General features: G+C 38.9%; 1 protein-coding gene across 1 annotated transcript in view; it reads left to right on the top strand.

The window, feature by feature from the left end:
- The window catches only part of CFAP97D2 (CFAP97 domain containing 2), a 29,131-nt gene extending 11,183 nt beyond the window's left edge, over positions 1-17,948 (top strand). The window contains exons 4-5 of the mRNA XM_067312770.1: positions 5,923-6,052; positions 17,908-17,948. Coding sequence (XP_067168871.1) covers positions 5,923-6,052; positions 17,908-17,948 — 171 coding nt within the window. The remainder of the gene's footprint in view (positions 1-5,922; positions 6,053-17,907) is intronic.
- The last annotated feature ends 3,137 nt before the right edge of the window (positions 17,949-21,085 follow it).

Below are 21,085 nucleotides of genomic sequence, written 5' to 3'. Positions count from 1 at the left end.
ACACACCATACCTTCAGTATAGGTTAAGAAAAGCATAAAGCAGAATGGCATAAAAACCATTTCCTTCATAATTACCAGTGAAACTACTTAGAACATACAAAAACTAATGAAGAAGGAGCTTAACCAGGAAAAGGACTGTAACTGAGCAACTGCAGCATAATTGATTAATTCATCTCATTAAGATTAGGGAGGGTTTCATGTGACAATTTTCAGCTCAGTATCCAAAGATTTCCCAGTGAAAACCAAGTTGGTGGACAGTAAATAGCTTAGTGTGAGGGTTTTAGAGTGTACTCAGAGGCTAATCACTTTCTAGCAGGGAGAGCGCTTGGTGGACAAACCCCCTCCCACCACAGCTACAGAGACCACTTCCTTCTTTATTCATCATTAAATGCAATCTGTGTGTCAATCACAGTAATTGCATTCACAGAGAGAAAATACTAAAACTACATGAAATATGTTTCTAACTTCCGTTTTAATGGGATTTAGCAGCTTGAAGCAAGGGGAAAGAGCACCCCGTGACCCATCAGCTCTCTGCATGTTACCATCTAGCACTTTTTAGACCATAGACCTAGATTTATAGTCCAGGGCACAGATATTTATGTTCTGAAACAAATATTCAGTATTACTTATTTTTAATTGCAGTTCTTTAAGAGAAAATATGTATTAAAAATCACAGATTGATCTCAGCAGAGCCAAGCAAGGTAGCACCAGTTCTCTGAGAAGACAAAGCAACAAGTAGGAAGGCATAAATACTAGGTTTTGTTTCATTTGAAGTAGAGTTGCATCTGTAATCATTTCGGAGGCTGCCAACTTTTTAAACAGACACCCCAGCAACAACTGTTTACTTCCTGGAACTTGGAAATGCTTTCTAAGGCATTTTCTCTTTTTTCATTAGCAATACAGTTCAGTGAATAGTTTGAAGTGCTAATAGATGAAAACTTATTTTCTGAAGCATATAAACTCTAAAATGCAAGACTATCTTTATTGTACTGAACTGAGACATAGCAGATACCATGGCCACCAGCTCTCCAGTACTAAGGGAATCTGCCATGTAACTTGAAACTCGTGACTGCACCAAAGCCCCAGGTTCCCACAGTGGGATCCAAAACCCACCAGGCTACAAGCAAAAGCTTCATTGCACCCAAGTGCCTGAGCCAAGAAGGAAAGATGATTCTTGTTTGCCCTAAGCAACAGTGGGACTTGCCCTATGTGCTGTGGCAATACCTCTCCTAGACTGTAGTGAGTATGCCCAGACCCAGCGCAGATGGGATGATGCCCACACACCAGTCAACTGCAGGGCTCCACAGCTGGATAGAGTTCATCTCAGGCCACCAGCCATCATGGGAGAGGGCCAGGCCAGAAGAACTCATTATTTGTTGTGCACATCTGTTACAACCATCACATCCAACAAGGACAAGTTAACTGTTCCATCCAACAGTATTTTCTTTCTAAAAGAAAGGGTAATGCCCCTTTGAACAAGTGCCAAAAGACTGTAATTTAGTGAATCCAAATTCCCCTCGATATCAGAAGGAATATACTAGTTTGCATTAAGAGAAATTCTATTTTTTTTTAATAAAAATGTCTTATATCCTTGTGGCTGAAGTCAAACACTCATAAGGCCCCTGCTTTGCACGGTCCCAGGTTGGCTCACCAGGGCATTCTATAGGAGGCTGGCTATCCTTCGCAAGTTGTGTTATTGAACCAAACAAAATTGTTTCCTTTTGTTTTTTAAAAGCTTCAAATTAGGATGATGATAGCCTAAAATATTTGGCTGAGTTCCACTGCGTTATAATTGAGTAGCAAAGTTTTTGTCTTCAAACCCCTGGCCCCAAAGGTAGAACACTTTGCTATTGAAACAGTGGTACAATTATAAGCCAATGAAAACAAGAGTTCACTCTCCTCATCATCCTTGTACCACTCTTCCACTATGGTTATCTTGCTTGAGCTAATTCAACTCATTAATCCAGCATAAAGGTAACTAAGGAAAGCTTTTTTTTTTTTTTTTCCCCCTGAAAGGGGAATAGTTTTCCACTAGGTTAGCGTGTTCAATCAGCTCACTGAAGATGAATGTAAAATTAAGGCCACAGCTGATGCAAGGATGAATTAAAGCCACATATTCCTTCGGTAAAGTGGAAAAATGGTTACTCACTGCCTGGCAGTATTTAACACCAAAATAGCTCTACTAAGGTTCAGTAGAAACACATGGAGCAGAGCAAAAACTGTCTCAACTCCATAATCCATCTTGGTTACCATGGAAAAGTTATGAATATAGACAAAGTCAGGGTCTGTCCAAGTTAGAAATGAGTAATCTGGTATCCACTACTCCCTACGTATCCACTACGAACACCAAATATGGGCCTATTCTTTTTATTATTTCTTTAAATTTATAACAATATAGGAACAGAATATTATTTGAATATTCTCAAATTATTAGTTTTTTAGACACAAGCTTTTTATTATTTCAGCATAGAAAATTCCAGGCCCTGGATTTCCTGGCCCTGAATTTGAGCAAGAATAATGAGTTGAATCCACATTGCTTGTAGTTTAAAAATAAAGTAATTAAAAAAAAAAAAAGTAATCAGGCCTTCCAAAAAGTGTTGAGCTTCTATTATTGTATTAGAATTTCTGATATTGAAAACAGTATGTCTGAACTATTTTTTTTGCCGTGTAGTTACAGAACACATAGGTTTCAAACTTTCAAGTTTTCCTTTGCCCTTATAAACTTAAGAAATTTTCTTTTGAAGGGTTTTCACTTGATGCCACCAGCAGAAACTTAAAGAAAAAAAAATGAAATACCACAGAAGTCAAAATAAAACCATAATAATGAAGAGCTTTGTTCCTTCCCAACACTCACGTTTGAATCTCATTGCTAACCTCACTGAAGTCAGCTTAATTTCCCTATGTTTTAAATGTGTTTCTAAAATAAACCGTGGGGTTTAGTTAGAAGAGGCACAGCATCTATTAATATACTTTAACTTATATGCATTTAAAAAACAAAGCAGCACAAAGGAAGTATAAAATAAAAAAACAGTAGTCATGCAGCAACAACTAGGGGTTTCCAAGGCAGAGTACAACATGGTAGTTTGTTTAAATCTGCAGTTTAAACTCTTAATATGTCCCCCCACTATTAAAATGTGTTTATCCTTCCATACTATGAAGGAGGGAAATGCTGCCATCTCCACTGTAGATATGAGCAACTCTGGCATAGGGATTACTGTCACATTAGTCTGAGGGGTCACATTTGCACCTGACCAAACTCACCATTCATACATGCTTCTCAGGGATCGGTTTACATTTCGGAACAAGCCAGCTAGTTTGCCAAGCAAAGAAGTTCAGGTATAGAGGAATTCCAACTCTACTCTTACAGACAACACAGATTCAGCTGGCTCCAGCCACTTGATTCTGCAAATTCAAGCGCATTTACGTGAGGCTGTATACAGATGACCACAGAGCTCAAGGTCCAGATTCACAAGTCAGTGAGAGTTCAGTGCTCAAATACTATTTTTGGATGTCACTTCCTTGTCAACAAGAAGTCTAATTATTCTTTTGTTTTTCTATAGGTGAACAATCAGTATCTGAACAAACATGTGAACCATGTGTTAGAGTTTGTTAGGCTGCAGGAAGATACTACATAACTTGTCATCCTAAAGTACAAAAGTAAAACCTACAGCTCTCCAATTTACAAGCTAACTTTTGCTGGGACTTATCAAACAGTATCTATAAAACCATACTGATTTTATTCCCCTGTGACCTGTAGCATTTTCTTTCCCACGAGCAGAGAGTGGACTTGGTAGAGCAACAACGGGCCTACGTTAATGGAACGATACATAGCTGTGCACACAGCACAGCAGGCAGGACCAGGGGTGTATTAGGTGCAGATGACGCAATACATGGGGACAGTGGCACACTTGAGATTGAGTCCCTAAGGAAAGGCAGGAGTAGAAGATTGGCTAGGTAGGGGAAGGTACCAGACATCAGGAGAAAAAATATCCCTGGAATGGGAAAGAAGGACCTGACAGGAAGGAAAAGCAAGTATCTGACTGCCGTGTTACCATGTCAGAGGAGCAGGTAATGAGAAAACTCCATGCCTGCTGTTGTTCCAGCCCACACACATTATTTCTAGCTAAAAAAGCCAAAGAAAAGTTAAATGAGGAAGGAAAACTGGAATGGAAAGTCCTAGTCACTTCTATATCCTGCATCATCCTTTGTTTCCTTACTAGCTGAATATAACCCAGACTTGTTTCTCTGTGGTATTTTCTTTTGAATCAGCTTTTTTTTTTTTTTTAATTAAAGCAAATCTTGCCAAATTTGTAGGTAACTGTACAAGCTCAAACACAAGGGTTATTCTCCCACTCCCTGCATATGGTTACTGCCATTATAGGATATTACGTATATTTATATATATACATACATTCCCACCTCCAAGCAGTTTACCTGTCTGAAGAAAGGGGGAATACTACAGAAACTGTAGGGAAGTATTTAAATAAAAAAAATACTGAAATCTTTCCTCCACTTAGACATCTGACATATACATAATTGTTAAAGGAACAGAACCACAACATTCTTCAGTAAAAATAGAGATGCAGCTTGTGAATTACAGCTATATTTCTGCAGTGCTTTGCTATAACATTTTTTGAAGCCCTTTAAGAATCTGTTGAAAGAGGTATCCCAAGAACTGGCAAGAAGGATTTTTTTTCTTTCTTATCTATTTCTTTGATGCCTACAACCAACACAAAATTAATATTACATTCTCCATCAACCAGCAAATTTTGAGAGATTCATTTCAATTTTAAAATTCATAGTTTTCTTCATGAATTAAGTATAGCACCTAGTAATACAATCACCACAGTAAGGCTGGATTTTAGTTTCAATAATACATTGATTAAACTCTGCCCTCAAGAGTTTCAGTTTTCAATATGACAAAGATTGCTTTGATTATTGCACGACTGCATTATCTGTGTATTAGGGTTTAAGTACAATGGCATAATTTGGAAGGCTTCTGGAATTGTGCCTGTCATACAAAATCTATACACATACGCACAAATTAAAGCCCATTGAGCTGAATTCCCTGGTGCCTTACTGGAGCTCAGCTGGCATAGCTGCCCTGAAAATTGGCCAGACGATCACGTCTTCCCACTGCCCTTCCCTCCCCCTACCATTGTCCTTTTCAGGTCTGCTTGCTAAACCTTTTGCGGACTGCCAGTGCTTTGTTGCAGGGAGTGCATCCTTTGAATTGATCCTGGCGATTTGCTAACGCTGTCAGAAACAGAAGTTGGGATTTGCTGAACAGGACATCATTGACAATTAGTTTAATTTGGTTCCCCATCTCTGCTGGGCCTCCATGCAACAGAAGTGTGCACAGCAAACCTGGCTGCACTCTTCTAACGGTCCATGTAACACAAGCTTCGCCTCATGTCTACACTCCTTCCTATGTTTTAACATTAAGCTTAGTGCAAGTTAGAATATACACTAACAGGCTACAGTGCAAAAGAGCATTCTCTTAACTGAGCATAGGTCAGATGTCCCTGAGAACACCGGATTTTGGGCCAGCAGGTAGGGATATCTACATAGCAAACTGGGTGCAGCTGTAGCTTGGATACATTAACATAAACACCTGCAAAAACCCACTAGGAAAGACAAGCAAACAGGGTATAAGCCCTCAGGAAATGCTGGTTACCCGCTAGTCAGAGTCCCTGCAGCTTTGCTAGTTTATGTCTTTTGCAACTGCTCCACCTCCTTTTTGCTAAGCGTATTCTTACAGTCTTGAAAGCAAGCTTCCATGTCAAGTTAAAGTTCAAATTACTTCATCTGTGCTGTTACTTTGAGTTAGTTAGTTTTGGTTAACTGATTTGAGTTAAAGCTCAGCCTCCTTAAGAGTACACAAGTTGGCGGACTTCTTAACTGGTTCAACTTCCTTGTCAGTGCAGGTACACATGGAGTCATCTGTCTGTCCATCTGATTGTTTGTGTTAGTCAGGAAACATCCACTGAAGTGAGCCTTACCACAGCTGTGAAAAATCAACGTGATTTTTGCAAACCCTTGAAGGCATCAGGTAAAATAGAATAAAACACAGATCAAATTATAATGCTGGTCACGAAAATCTGTGAAAGTCTGTACATCCTTGGATATGGCTAAGAAAACCTCTTCTGGAAAAAAATCTTTGCTGGAAAACATCAGACAAACAAAATTCCAGCAAATGAGTCCAAGTGCACGGAGCCAGTCTGGACTTGAACCAAGACTGTTTTCAAGTACATTAGAGATCTTAATTGAATATTTTGCACAACTCATTTCAGGCTTGGATTTTGTGAGCTGAAGGCAAGAGCCTATTTCTTTTATGCTGAGTACAACTAATAACAGCTGTAAAATGGTGCTGGCTGCCTGACAGGGCATAATACTTTTATCCTCTGACCTTTCTGAGAAAAGGAGCAAGGTTGGCATAGATGCACACTTGCACATTTTTTCCATAGTATAAGATATTAATCCTGATGCAGCTAATTATTACACTGTAAACACAATCTTATTTTGATGACCATCCTTTCTCAGAATGATAAACACCTTCTGCTACTGATTTTGTAAACATATACACTTAAAAAAAAAAAACCTTGCTCGTAATTGGGTCTTTTTATAAGAATTTTACTTTGTATCCTAAGTTACCTCCAATATTGGAGGTAGACATTACAGTTAGAAATGTTTGGTCTGTAAATCCTGTGCAGTGAATGTTCTCACTACAATACACAGGGCCCACATGCCAAACCCGCATGGGAGTCAGGAAAAGAAATCTCAAATTTGAGAGATTAAAATACAATAAAATACCTCACAATAAAATACCCTGTTTTCAAAAGCCCCCAGCACTTTTTGAGGGAAAGCAAAACAAACAAACAAACAAAAAATCAAGCCTTCTTTTCTTGGCTGTCTAAATATGGCTCTGTATGTTAATTAGATAATCAAATTTGAATTAAGACGTTTGCCTCCATTTTAAGAACATTCTTTTCCATTGTTCACCTGACCACACAGTAATGGCAAGAAGTTCAAGCCACTGAAATCAAAGGGTAGGCTAATTGCATTAGGTTAAAGCACATAAAAGGCTCGACTTTACAAGCCCTTCATATAGAAAACCCCCCTTGACTGCAGGATCAGGGCCTTCGGGGGAAGAGGCAGTCACGTGGAGGCCCAAGACCCTCCTGGTTCTTTCAGTTCTTTTCTTTATGTTCCAAGAGCGAGGTTGCCATCTGGCATCAGCTTGCTTGCAGCAGCTGCACAAAATAAACTCCAGCAAACATATGGGGACAGGTGCGATTAACAGTTAGGTTGGGGGGGGGGGGAGTACTGCATTTTAATTTATCTAACAAAAGCTCATGGGGATTGTACACCTCAGAGCGCATGTCATGTCCCACCTTTTCAGCCTTAGAATCGACTCTTCAACCTTAGTGGTCTGCAGAAATTCTCATCCAAATCACTGCTTCCAAGCATATTTTGGGTTAAACTTTAAAGCTAAAATGAAACTACTTCCCTTAAAGTAAGAGTATTCTGGTCAACAGAAGGAAAAGAAAAACACACACACACACAGTGTGTGTGTATATATATATATAAAAATGAACTAAAAAATCTCCTTTGATAACTTCAGTGAAGTGTTTTGGATTTTTCCAATTTACTTCAACTTATTAGTACTTTAAAAGTCATTCCCTACTCCCCCTCCCCAACTACACACACAAATAAGCACTTTGTTTGACTGGAAATACAATTTGGCTCAATCATGAAACTGAAAAAATAAATTTGCACAGAGGAAAGCAACAAGCAGTTCACAAATTGGAATAGGTATTTTAATGGTCTTAGAAAGACTGGGAAATCACTAAATACAGTCATATTGTCCACAGAAGTGACTGGGATCTTTGTAGAACTCCATGTTTCTTAGAATAGGTATGGAGCCAGTCTCATGAACAGTAGAGGAAAAAGTACTTTTCTCTTTATACCACAGAAATATGCTCTTTCTAGTTTTCAGATGAGGAATTTCTACCCCACAGAAGTGAAATGCAAGTCTTTTAAAGCCCTGCTACTGTGACTCACTTGCACAGTCTGACCCTGTTAATTTGACTGTGGCAAAATGTGTGAAGTTCTAGGAAGTGGTTTTCAAATCCTCCACTCCTGCAAAGCTAAACAATTGCACTTAGTTGAGTCTGTTAAGGCTGAGAGCCCAGAAACCAGAATGAGTTCATTCAGAAGAGAGTACAGGGCTGTTTAGATTCTAGAGATCAGGATAAGAAGATAAAAAACCTGCCCTATGTGCATGGTTTTGTGTTTAAATAAGCCTACCAACTCTATCCCTTTGGACTGAAGAGCACCATTTTTAGTTGTAATCTATCACCCTACTGCTTTTAGGGTTAGACCACCACAACAGCACAGACACAGAAATCAGATAATGGTCACTGCATGTGCAGAACAACCTCGCTCCATGTGCGCAATGAAACCACAGTCCCTGGCACATCAGACCGTCTTCACATGTGGTAGGTCTGACACATTTTGGACACTCAAGAGTTACTGTGCTTACTCAAAACAAATGTACATCCTTGAGCAGTAAGTGTGGAGAAGCCCGAACACATCAGACCTAAGGCCCATCTACAATCAACATCACAAGTGCAGTAAGTCTCCCTGCCAGACTCCTACCAAGACTGTTGAACAGAACATAAGCAGGTATGTTAGCTGGGTCTGTGTCCTGGGTGAGTAATTTAAGCTGCCCAAACAAAATGCAGCCAAGGGTGCTGTAGGTCAGGTTTTCCCTCATGGCAATGAATACAAGAAAATCAGGCATCTCTGATCAAGTCCTGCTTCCCAGATCTTTGGGCCAGGTTGTGATGATCCCAATGCAGGAAAGAGTAACTTACAGTTTGGTTTTATGAGCCACTTAAAGCTCAGCAAGATCTCCTTTTCCCACCCCCAGTCCTATCCTATCACCTGCTGCCAGGCCAGAGGAGTGAAAAGGCAAGAACAGCATGCAGAAACTGGCTCAATGGCAGCAGGGAGTTTTCCTCCTCCAGGGGAATTCCTCACCGGCCATTTACAGGCACAGTCCAATCCCCTGCATCAACTAAATAATGAAATCTGATAAACTAGAGAAAGTTGGTGATGAAAAACAGAACACACATGCTTCACCTGGGACCTCTCTGCAAGTCTCTCCTCAACTGCACAGGCCCTCCCCTCCAGCCATAGCCTCCTGGTTAACATCTCCAAGTAGGTTTTGAACAAGGTCCAGAGAGAAATGAACATTTGTACATGCCATGAGATCTGTTGAATGAAATCCAGTCAAGAAGTTAACAGGTGTTGGCTTTGTCAGAACCAGCGGGAGGTAGAAGGCATGCTAAAAGTAGATCAGTTAACAAAGATCACAAACTGTATAACAGTAACACACGACAAGGCTGGTTTGCTGTGCTACCAAAAGAATGCTTTAATCTAGAGGATAGAACAATCCATCCAGCAGTTATAAAAAACGGACCTCTCAAGACCCATGCCAAGCCAACAGAAATGCCACCTATATTCCTACTATTAGCACCCAGATAACTGATCACATTTCATCACAAAGAAACATGTTGCTATAGCTTGAAGCAGACAGACTCTACTAAGGAACCAAATAGGAACAAATGAGATATTAAATCTGAACTTGATGAATGACATTCCAGTTCCTGCCATATTTTTTGGAGAGGCGTGCATTAGGAAGATGGATTATTCTATGAAATTTGTTTTCCTGTGAATTTTACTGTAGCACAGTGCAACCTAATAATATATCACAAATACATCAGGAAGGGAAGTTCACTGAGTATTTACAGTGTGTCACAAAATGTGTAACCCCTGGCACTTTCTTTTGGAAGCTGGTCTCCCAGTGACAGAAGAGATTCACAAGACCAGAAAGAGGATTTATATCTCTGGCCTTTCAAGAACAGCTAAGGTGGTCTAGGTTAATCTACTGGGGAAAACATCTCAGAGTCTCTCTGACTCATATTTATTTATTTTGGGAGAAAGGGACAAGCAGAGATGTATATTCACGCACATATCTCCTTGCAAGTACTGGGAACAAGAATAAGTTGAGAAATACCACAGACAGAAGTGAAATGAACATTACTGAAAGTGTACTAGTATAAGGCTTATGAGACTTACTTTGAGAGAAAAAGTTGTATAAGTACATGTTACGTAGTCTCAGCCCAGGTAAAATTTCATCTGTAGTACAAATTGTTTTGTTATCAATACAAACAGTGAAGTGTGCTGATATTTTCTTCACCAGCTCACAGCTAGATCTGAATAAAACAACCTAAGTCATTCCTACAATAAAGGCAGCCAGTCATCATAGCTACAATACCATCATCACTTTGCTGTTTTCTAAAAAGCAGTGAAAAAATATCCTCACCCTCTCCGAATGCAGTAAATTAAATTGCTAAGGGATTACACACCAGTAGCATTTCTAGGGCCAAACTCATTACACATACCTTCATTTGCTTTACAAGGGCCCTGAGAAACACTCTTCCACCTCTTCCCTATCCATGTAGAAAGCTGAGTATATTTCTCCCTCCTCCTTCTAATATTTATTTCTCTCACCAATACTACTTTTTTCCTGTCTGAAGATAAATTACTCATAATGTCACCAGGCAAAATTTTGAGTACAGATGAGTTAGGGTCCTATAAACTGTTGATCAACCAGATTTTTCCTCTACAGACATTTGTGAATGTGCTTGAAGCTGTGACTGTCTCTCACTTCCGGTATCTAATGCCCAATGATTACAGTTCTGCCCACTGATGCTAAAAACATTCTCCAAGATTATTTGCATTAATTGGACATAGCGTATAAAAAAATAATACATCCAAGCTGATAGACAAATACTATTAACTGTGTGGCCGCACAACCTTGACCAGCAAACAAAATAAAGGCATCACAGCAAAGTCTTGCTACAACTGGCTTGCAACAGTTCCAGCTTTCCTCACAACAGTCATAGACCACAAACACTTTGGGACAGGGCTCCATTTTTTCCTGTTTATTTCCTTTTCAGTATCAGTTTAAAAACCTCTAAAAAAAAAAAAAAAGTCAGTTCTTCAGTACTCAGGGTTGCAAGACACCAGGATTACTTGAAGCTTCCCATACCAGCAAGAACCCACTGCTGTTCTGTCATCCTCCTCAATGCTGAACAGGAACAGAGCAGAAAGGACAAAAAACATCACTTAGCAGCCACTTGTCTGACATGTGCAGCAAGCATGTATTCTTGTACTTTGTATGCAGACCTGTCAAGTCTCATGCTTCATGCATGAAAATCAAGTCATTTGACCTCTGCCTCAGTCTCTCACAGCAGTACCAGCAGCTCACCTACTCCAGACCAGCGGTCCTGGCTCAGAAGAGAGGTGCTCATACTGCAAAGCAGCAAAGGCTGTGCCTCCCAAGAGCTCTCTTCCCTCCCATCCCCCCGATACACAAACAAAAAGGACCCATGCTGGAACAGACACTTTCTAGGGTTGCAGCCTTCCCCTGCAGAACATCTTGATCACATAATTTGATATTGCTGAAGAAAGACATATGACCCAAAGAGGTGTGCCCTCACAGTACAAGTCAGTGCCTGCAGCTTCACACACTGAACAAGATGAAAATATTAAAGGTCGTAGAAAGCTTTTATTTCCCATGCAGCTCGAGACAAAGACTTGAGGCTGATGCAACTCTCATTTCTCATTTATGTAAAAACCAGCAGAGACTAATGAATTCTTCACAGATATTTTCAGTTTGAAAATAATCTCTGGTAAAAAGCAAAATACCCAAGGAACGGGGCTCTGTCTACTTGGCCATGCTGAACAGGAGCTAAGGGTACCAGTTTTGTGAGAGGCTGAACCTTCTCAGACCCTGCTTACTAATGTGATTTTGTGGCACTCCACATATGGTGGGGTGGGTCTGGTTTGGTTCCATGAACCTAGACCGAGACAGGGTATTTATCTAGTTTGTTCATAATAAAAAGACCAAAACCATGTGTAAGATCATTGAACGTTGTGACAAATGAGCATGAAAGACTGCAAACAGAAGTTATGCCTCCGTAAAGATGGCTCACAAATCAGAAGATATATTTTTTCCTTGTTAAATCTTTGTATCTATTTTTTTAATCTTCCTTCCAGATAAAATAAAATAGCCAGAAAAATAAAATACAGCCAGGTCTCAGAATAGTCAATATATCAATACAAGGAATGTAGGTTTAGTGTGCAAATATGCTCTGTTCCAAGATTCATTTTAATCATGCTTTACAGTGACCCCTAGTGTCGTTTAGCAGCTTCTTTGCTTTCTGTTAGAAGGGAGTTAAGTGTGAATATCAGCTAAGCCAGACTGAAATGAATCTTCTTCTATATTGAAAAGTAGCTGTAGGGATCCAGAGGAAGGCCACAAAAGCCCAGCTGAGAGAGCCCCACTGTTCTGGTCCACCTCGGTTAGCCACTTTGGTCTTGGGTCTATTGTAAAGGTCCAGTTTCCATCGTCTGGCTGAGGACTGAAGCTATAGCTATCATTATCTCACAGCTCAACAAAAACCCAAGCCAAAAAAATCCCATCCACAACAACTTCCATTGGCATATATTATGAAAATCTAGACAACAAATTTGTTGATGGCCTTTCATTTTATCAACGTCTTGGTATAGAATCTGTTTTTGCAGATGGACCTACTGTTATAAATGTGATTCATATTTGATCTTATTATTCATGTGTTTATATGCAAAATGTTATGGCATAATACCTATTTCAGGAATAGTCTGAGTCTACATTTGGGGATTTCAAAGAGTATTAAATTCTGGCTAGCTATTTCTGATGAGAACCATTAAGGGCTATCAAAAAGGAAGAGCCTGAGCCATATCTAAAGAGTGGAGCAGGTGAGTGAAAGGCAAGGAGAGGGGAATGTGGGAATCAAGTACAGAGTGAAGGAGAAACTTCTAGATCCTAGGCAGGCTCACTGTTTTTAAAATATGCTTTTAATATAGTAAGTCGTGTCCCAATTCTGAAATTCTAACCTAGCCTTTATTGCAACAAAATCTTACTAGAAAAATCTTACTAGATTTCATGTGTACAGTAATTTTAATCAGCATTTGTAGACAATACTTACTTAACATTTCTAACAACCCTCATTTCTGGCTTCTGCCATTCAATCCTCATTGGGGGAAATGCACTGAATGTATCAAAACATAGCAGATGTACACAATAGGTTACTGTAGGAAGTCTGAAGTACTTCCCCATTGCTTCACCCTCCTCTTTCACTTTTGCCTGTTTCAACAGTTACTTTAAAGGTATTTGGTCAACATGGCATCTCACAATCATCAACTTGACACAGTTGTTACAGAACATATAAACTGGCTGTGTAAGTAAATGTACATAGAGAGAAAAATGAAGTTAGAAAAGACCATGAACTTTACAACAACATTTTTTTGGGGGGGTAGAAACGTTAATGAGGGAATGGGTACAGCTCTCCAATCTACAATAACCTTTGCAAAGCCAGATTAAACCTGATGTAGCCATGACCTAATGTAAAGTGACTGGTTTGACTTGTACATAACCAGGTGCTTCCATCTCCCACAAAAATGAATGAAAACAGCAAAACAAGTGAAACAAGTGGCTAATTAAGAGCCTGAACCTGTAAAGGGTGGAGCATAGCAGTGACTAATGACTCCAGGGCAAGCAGATAAGGCCATATTTTACAGACACCAATGGTTATATTTGCCTCGTCTTTGTCAGCCCAGTTTGAGTTCACTTGAGCTGAACTCTTAAAAACTGAGCACACATTTGAGTATTTAATGCATTAAAAATAAGTAGCTCTCATTTTTATGGATTCTTCATTTGAAGAAAAGGACACAAGATCATGAATACTTTAAAAGTTAAGTCACTCCCTAAAAACAGAAGGTAAAACTTCTAGAAGTAGTGTTAAAAGAACTGCAAGAAAATGGACAAACAAAACAACCAAGCTGAACCTGATTTGCCAGGGAAAAGAAAAGCATTTTCATCATTAGAGCACTGCTGTGAAATCTTGGCCCATTAACTTCAGTAGGATCCGAATTTCATTATTGGTTCTTGCTTTTTCAGAAGATATTCTGTGCACATAGCTAAAATAGAAGGCTTCTTCCAGTTAGTGGTCTTTGCTCAGAAATCCTCTACAAATGGTTTTATTACTGATGCTGCCATCAGTCAAGTTCCCAAGTTTCTCTCTATGCTACAATGGCAAGTTTAGTCAATGTGGATAAATAACACATTAACTTTTTTTTTTTTTTTGCAACAGAGCACTAAAATTCATTCTTTTATTTCTATATAGAAGTTTTAAAAATAGACCAATTTTACTGTGTATTTTACTTATGTTCTTATATATCAATTTGGATCAATAGAAATGTTAATGATATGAAGCATGTGAAAAAAATGACTACCCAACACATATCCTTTAATAATACAGGTATTAGACAGTGGAAAATATACTACAAATGTCATCCTGCTTAAAGGAAAAACAAAAAACAAAAAACCTACATACGAAAAATAGTATGCAGTAATGGTTGTGAAATAAAAAAGCATTCTAACTCTGCAGGTCACTACTGAAAGCTCAAATCACATACTAACTTTCCAGGGTCATTTTCCAATTACACTAAGGATCAATTTGCAAGTTTTCAGTGTTCCGAAAGACAGCAGATATTGGCAAAATATCAATTAGCTGACCTAATCAGCTGAGACACAAATACTGTACAGTAACCAGAACATACTTTAACACTAGAGGGCAGGAGAACATCTTTTAAATCAAAGTTTTGCAATTTCAACAGTTAATCTTCATCTGGCTAAAGGTGTTCTACAAAACGCCTCTTTGATCAGATAATGAAATAGAGGCAAGATCTTTCTATTCTTATGGACTACTTACATTTGGTAAAAGTATCATTATTTTTATTCCCAAGAACTAGCACAAACAAAACAGCACAGATTGGAGCTGAAGATATTAACTTGCAATGAAACTTCCTTTCACTAACCTCCTTATTTTCAGTCATAAACCACCACCCCTCAAGCCACCTATTTAACCTACGTAATCTTGACTGGGAGATTTAGTTGATGTTTGGCTAGGCTTCTGCTCCTCCTGATCAGGGATTTTATATATTGTTCAGTATCAAAATAAATTGTAAAGAGTTATTCAGATTCACTGGACTTTCTCATATATCAGCTGAAGATCATCAGGTTCCGCTCTCAAGATTAATTTCCTTGTTACTTATAGTCAGGACTACTTGCCTCTCGTTAATCAAAAGCTTCCCTGACTGGACTGCAATGAAGATGTGATCTTACTTAGCCTCAGTGAGAATTAGCATCTTTGACAGAACCTGGTAGTATTTATCTATTCATAAGAAGCAGAGATGTGCCTAAGTATTTGTCGCATCACAGCATTTTTAAATTGGCAGGTTTGCACTAAAACAAAGAAACCAAATAGAGTCTGGAGCTTCATTTTAACTACTGCAGTAGTCTGCACTGTCTTGAAGAGGGAGTCCACAGGGCCCCAGCTGAATGAACCAGAGAGTCGATAGTCAGTCACAAGAAAATGCACATTCAGTTCTCACTCCCTCACAAAACACGCATCTAGGGATGCAAAATGAAGAGGGGATTCACACTATGAGCACAAATATGTCAAAATGCAAATGTGATTATGCAAAATGCCAAATGCACCTGCAAGAACAGCCATCGCAATGTATCTGATGCCTAGACAACACGTGAGTTTTTGTCTACTTATCGTGGGAACTCACTGGGTTTCTTACTAAAAAAATTTCCACAAAGCAGTGAAGTGCTTCTCTGACATGCATGCTGATTGATGCAAGGTTCTGTAAAAGGACTGCAAAGTGATTAAAGCAGCTCTTTATTTTGTAGGGCAGGGAGGGAAAATCAAGCCCAAGGCAAGCGACTCAAGGGATGAAGTTTATCATTTCAGTAAAAGAGTTGATGATTAGTCAAAAATACTGTTTTCATCCTCTGAAATGAGACTGTCATCCATTTCAGCAGAATAACAAAACTTTACAAGAAAAAGTAACCTACATATGTTGTTTTCATCATGTATTTGAAAACTTATAAGCTTCATGGCAACTGCAAGAAAATTAGTTAAAAGACAACCTTCAGAGGGTAATGATAGTGACAACAATAAACATGTGCAAAACAAAAAAGTAACTCACTCCAGAGATGTTACAAAACTGCTTTACAAGGAAACCAGAAGTTGAAGCATACGTACTTACATTCATTTTAGATGTTTTCTTTTTTTGCATGCATGGAGTCTCACTTAGCCATTGATTCAATTTCTTCATGAAAATAAAGTATACAAGTGCCAAAGAATAATATTGTGGTGTAAGAAGGCTGCATCCATCTGGCACAGTGACCTGAAAAAAAGTAGTTGTTTCTGCATAGGATTGTTTTAAACATTACGTCTCAATAACAGAATAATCAAAATCCATATTTCTTTAAAATAAAATGCCATGTGATAAAGTCATGAGATAAAGTTTCCAGATTACTCACTACTTCACTGTCCCAAAATCTAGGGAGCAAACTTCCTAAATTAGACAAACCAACACAGTGCTGTAAAACAGAGCATGCACATTTCAGATAAATGTCAGTGATTTGACTTAAAATGAAGCATTAGACTGAAAACAACCAGAGAAACATCTCCAATCAAAACTATGCCCCAAGATTCCAAAGTTCTTAAAATACCACAGCACATATATGTTACCTTATATATGGTTTGCAGGTGTATTCTGGTTTGCTTTCTCCATTCTCTCTGCATCCTATAACCTGACTGTTTTCTATTCTGGTACCTGTGCTGTATGGAATAGTAGCAGCTACCATTATGGTATGGGGAATAACATTTTGTTCTACAAATTGATCTGCTGCAGCCCTGAGTGTAAGAAACATATATACATGATCTGTCCTTCTATATGTTTCAGTTCTTGGTAATGGAGGGGTAGAGGGGAATATATTTTAAAAAGGCCAGGCAGCTAAGTCCCATTGTAGATCTCCACAGACTATAATGGCAATTAGATACCTAGCCAACATGTAGATACCTACTTTGTAGACATGCAGGGCAGGATTCAACCCCTTAACATAAGCATCCAGTGTCAATTTAGGCATTACTGTGAATCTACCTGGCCTCCCATCCCCAGTCCAGAAGGGCAAAACTAGTCCCAAGCGGTGTCACAGATATTCTACAGCAACTCAGAGACTACTCAGATGAGGTACACTCCTCCATTTAGAGAACTGAATCAAGCCCCCAGGGTAGAATCTGCTAGCTATTAAGACACACACATTTGGGTATCTTCGACATAGGTGTTTAGACTTTCATTCTAGGGAGTTGAAATCTAATTAACCCAACTAATGGAGTCCAGAGAGACAGTCTGCTCCCCGAACACAGACACCTATATTTGGTCAGCTGAATTATTTTTAGTGCTCCACTGACAGCTGAATACCTCCAGGAAAAAGGCACAAACCTAGACTGATGGCAAAGCAAGCCAAGACCATCTCATCTGCCTTCCCAGTACATCTAGTTTGGCTCATCACCTTTACTATTTTTGGACTAAGCCTCCTCTCCTGTAGCCTCTTCCATGTTACTTTGCATAGTGGCCAACATAACCCATTCAGGTACTTCTCAGAAGAAATCTAAGGGATACAAGTTTTAAAAGAAAATCTTAATGAATCAGAAACTAGGGCTAAGTCTTACTACCACACATACCTGTATGATCTTTTTAAACCTAAATAAAGAGAAGGCTAATTGTAGCCAGTAGTGCAGCTTTATATTAAAAGTTGCCTTTTGCAGTGCAAATATTTAGTTTCCAGTGTTAAAATTTATTCTCAAGACTTTATAATTTTCTTTCATTTCTTCATGCCTCTCACAATAAAATGTATCTTCTTCATTTCCTTAGAACAGGTTCCTTTCTGGTGGCTTCTGGGCAAGAAAGATTAAACACCTTTAAATTCATTCTTGACACGCGATAACCATGCTGGACTAATACTACATGCATGAAAGAGAGAACTCAGCTTGAGAGAGGACCCTCTTATAAAATTAAAGTCTTGGAAAAGCTGAAACAAAATCTGATTCTGGTTATTCTGATACAATCAACAGGAATCACCAGAATCACTTTGCACTCATATCACTGCAAAAAATCAAAACCTGCCTCTGAGAACAAGTATAAATCCCAATTCTTCAATTTAGAAAAAAAAAAGAGCAATAGGTTTGTATCATCTAGATAATAATAGGAAGCAAAGTGTTCTACAAGCAGCAGACCCAGCAAAGCCTGATTTCCTAAGGACTGCATGCAACTGCACAGACTAATTGCCAAGCCCCAACTTCCCTTCCTCCACAATACCTTCAGTCCCTGTCCTCCCACATCCTTCAACCCCCTGTCACATCCTCTGATCATGTTCCCAACCCATACACGTGCTCACTGGACTGCTAGCAAGCCAAACAGAGCAGACAGATATTTAGCTCAGGCTGCAGCCTCCCGTGGAAGAAAGGAACATTCATCTAGGTCTCTCTAATCATGCCACTGACTTTCAGGAAACTTGTAAGAACCGATTTTGCTATTGGAGACCCCTGTCAAATTTGCTTGACAACGACCAACAGGATCAAAAGATGTCATGGAAGAAGAGGCAGGACTGACAGACAATGCAGTCTGTATAAACTCAAATAAAAAGAGAGAAAAAAATTAAATACACTCAGTAGACTGCTCTCTTGACAGCTTATGTAGTTCATGGTGGGCAATCAAATAATAGTTACAAGATCCAGATATAGAAAGTAATATCATGCTATTCAGACTAGAAGTAAAACAGATTATATCATTTCTACGTGAAAAGACATGAGTTTTGTAAGATAGTTGAAGAATGCTGTTAGGATACATGACAAAAGGCAATTGCTTCACTTCTCATCCCTTTTCCATCTATGTGTATGCCATGGATGCTCCCAACCTGATCAAGACTATAGTATATTATATGGTGTCAAACAGCTGAGCAAGGAGCAGTCTCTGAAACCTTTCCCAGAAGAAACAACACCTGCTGTTGGAGCATTTCAGGCAACCTCTACAATATATTTCTCTATTCTGAAGGCCTAACATATCGTCTTGCTCCAAATACAATACTTCAAGACAGAAACAAGGAAACCTTTCCAAGTAAAAGGAAAACCTTTTGGCATACAAACCCCAAATGAATATAAACACTTAAACTGGATCAAGTTCACATGCACAAACACCAAACTGATTCAGAAACAAAAAATCTAAAAGCAGCAACAGGAAGCTATGTACTACTACCAGAATACTGTACGTAGAGATATATTTAGAACAAAAGAGAGAGAGAGAAAAAAAAAAAGGTTTTCAATGCAGTTAAAATGCAATACAAAATTCCACAAAGTAGGAAAGTTTTAATATGTGGAGTCCTACCCTTCCTTGCAAGATTTAAGATGTTAGTGTGCAGTATCTTGTAAAGCAGTTTGTTCTAAGTGACTCTGCGTACCTTCACATCTATTAGAAGTACTATTAGCAAAACACTAGGTGTATCAACACCTCTTAACCATTAAAAGAGTTTAGCACTTTACTGCTACTGAATTTGAAAGAGAAACCTATGTATCATTAGGAACTACTTAAAATACAATTTTCTCCATGTTTACACCTAAAATAATTTTTTAAGGTTCAACCAGTTCACAGCCACGCATGTGAGTCCTATTTGCCCACACACCTACAGCATTCCCAGTGGAGGAGCAAAGCTTTGGAGTCGTTCTCTAAGGTCACTCTCTTTGAATGGCAAACTCCTTAATGAGCAGCAAGGTAAGAGCAGCTTCCCTTTGCAGAAATGGGACTGGCAGCCCACCGGAGCAGGGCCCTCCGGAGCAGCACTGACATAGCCTCCCAGCCCAGCTTTAGCAACCATTTCTCAGAGCTCCAAGCCCACAAGCAACTCACTCGGACAAGCTAACTTTTCAGGGGAACGTGAGAGAACAGCATATAGCACACACATGTTACAGAGTATCATGAGATCATTTACCCTTTACTTTGACAGCATTTGAACTGTACAGATGTTAACAAAATAATATGTTCTACATGCATGTCTGTACCTTGGTTTCCTCACCTTCATAGAGCATTCCTTGGGCCTGGCCAAGATCCTGCAGATCACAGATCCTCTGTGTGTTTCAGACCAGCTCCCTTTGACTATGGCTGCTCTTACTGTTAACCATCCTCAATAAAAGCATGTTCTTCTCTTCCTACCCCCACACTTCCTGTGTATCTTTTTTTTCTTACCCAACCCAGACTTTTACGTTAAAGGTTAGCATAAACTCCTGGGTCTTTTTGTTCTGCATTTGATAAATTTCTATCCTCCAAACTCATCCTCTATCAAGATATTTAAATGTATCTTGTTCTTTTATAGGATTCTGCAATCCACTGCCACAGTATCTCACATTTAATAGAAAACACTGAATTTCGATAAGTTACCATTGCACCTGGTTTAAGAGGGAAATATACCACTTATTAGCAAATTGTGGGCTCCATCACTCAGTAGTTTCTAAATAGTATCAAACTTCTTTTATTGTACATAAAGTGATCTGCAAACTGACAAACACATATACCATTAGCTACTGTACTATTTTCAAAGAGATTTTAAACCAACAAATACAACCAGCAGAACGGTAGTACTCGTAACAAACTACAAGTTTCACTGAACAAAAGGTACAAAAAAGTTTGATTGCATCATCTCTTATGCTGAAGTATTCACAGAATGATAGAAAGGTCATAGAAGATATTTAGATAGCTAAAGATTTCTTCAGGCAAGCTAAATATGATGTTAAATCTCTTCAGAGCTGTTGGATCTACAGAAACAACTAATAAAAGGATTAGTCTCTTCATTACATGAGCTAATGGAAAGACAAACAAGGATTTTGCTTTCCCGAAGACCTCTGTTACTGAAACATAAAAAAAGCAGACTTATAAAAGCAGCTGAGTAAAAAAGCAAAATTATTCCTACACTGCACAGTCATCAAAATCACTATCTACCCTCTACAATAAAGCCACACTTAGTGAAAAATACCAACCCCCAAAGAGTGACATACTGTGAGGT

Source organism: Apteryx mantelli, chromosome 1 (genome assembly GCF_036417845.1).
Source record: "Apteryx mantelli isolate bAptMan1 chromosome 1, bAptMan1.hap1, whole genome shotgun sequence".
NCBI classification, from domain to species: domain Eukaryota; kingdom Metazoa; phylum Chordata; class Aves; order Apterygiformes; family Apterygidae; genus Apteryx; species Apteryx mantelli.
This window is presented reverse-complemented; position numbering and strand designations above follow the sequence as displayed.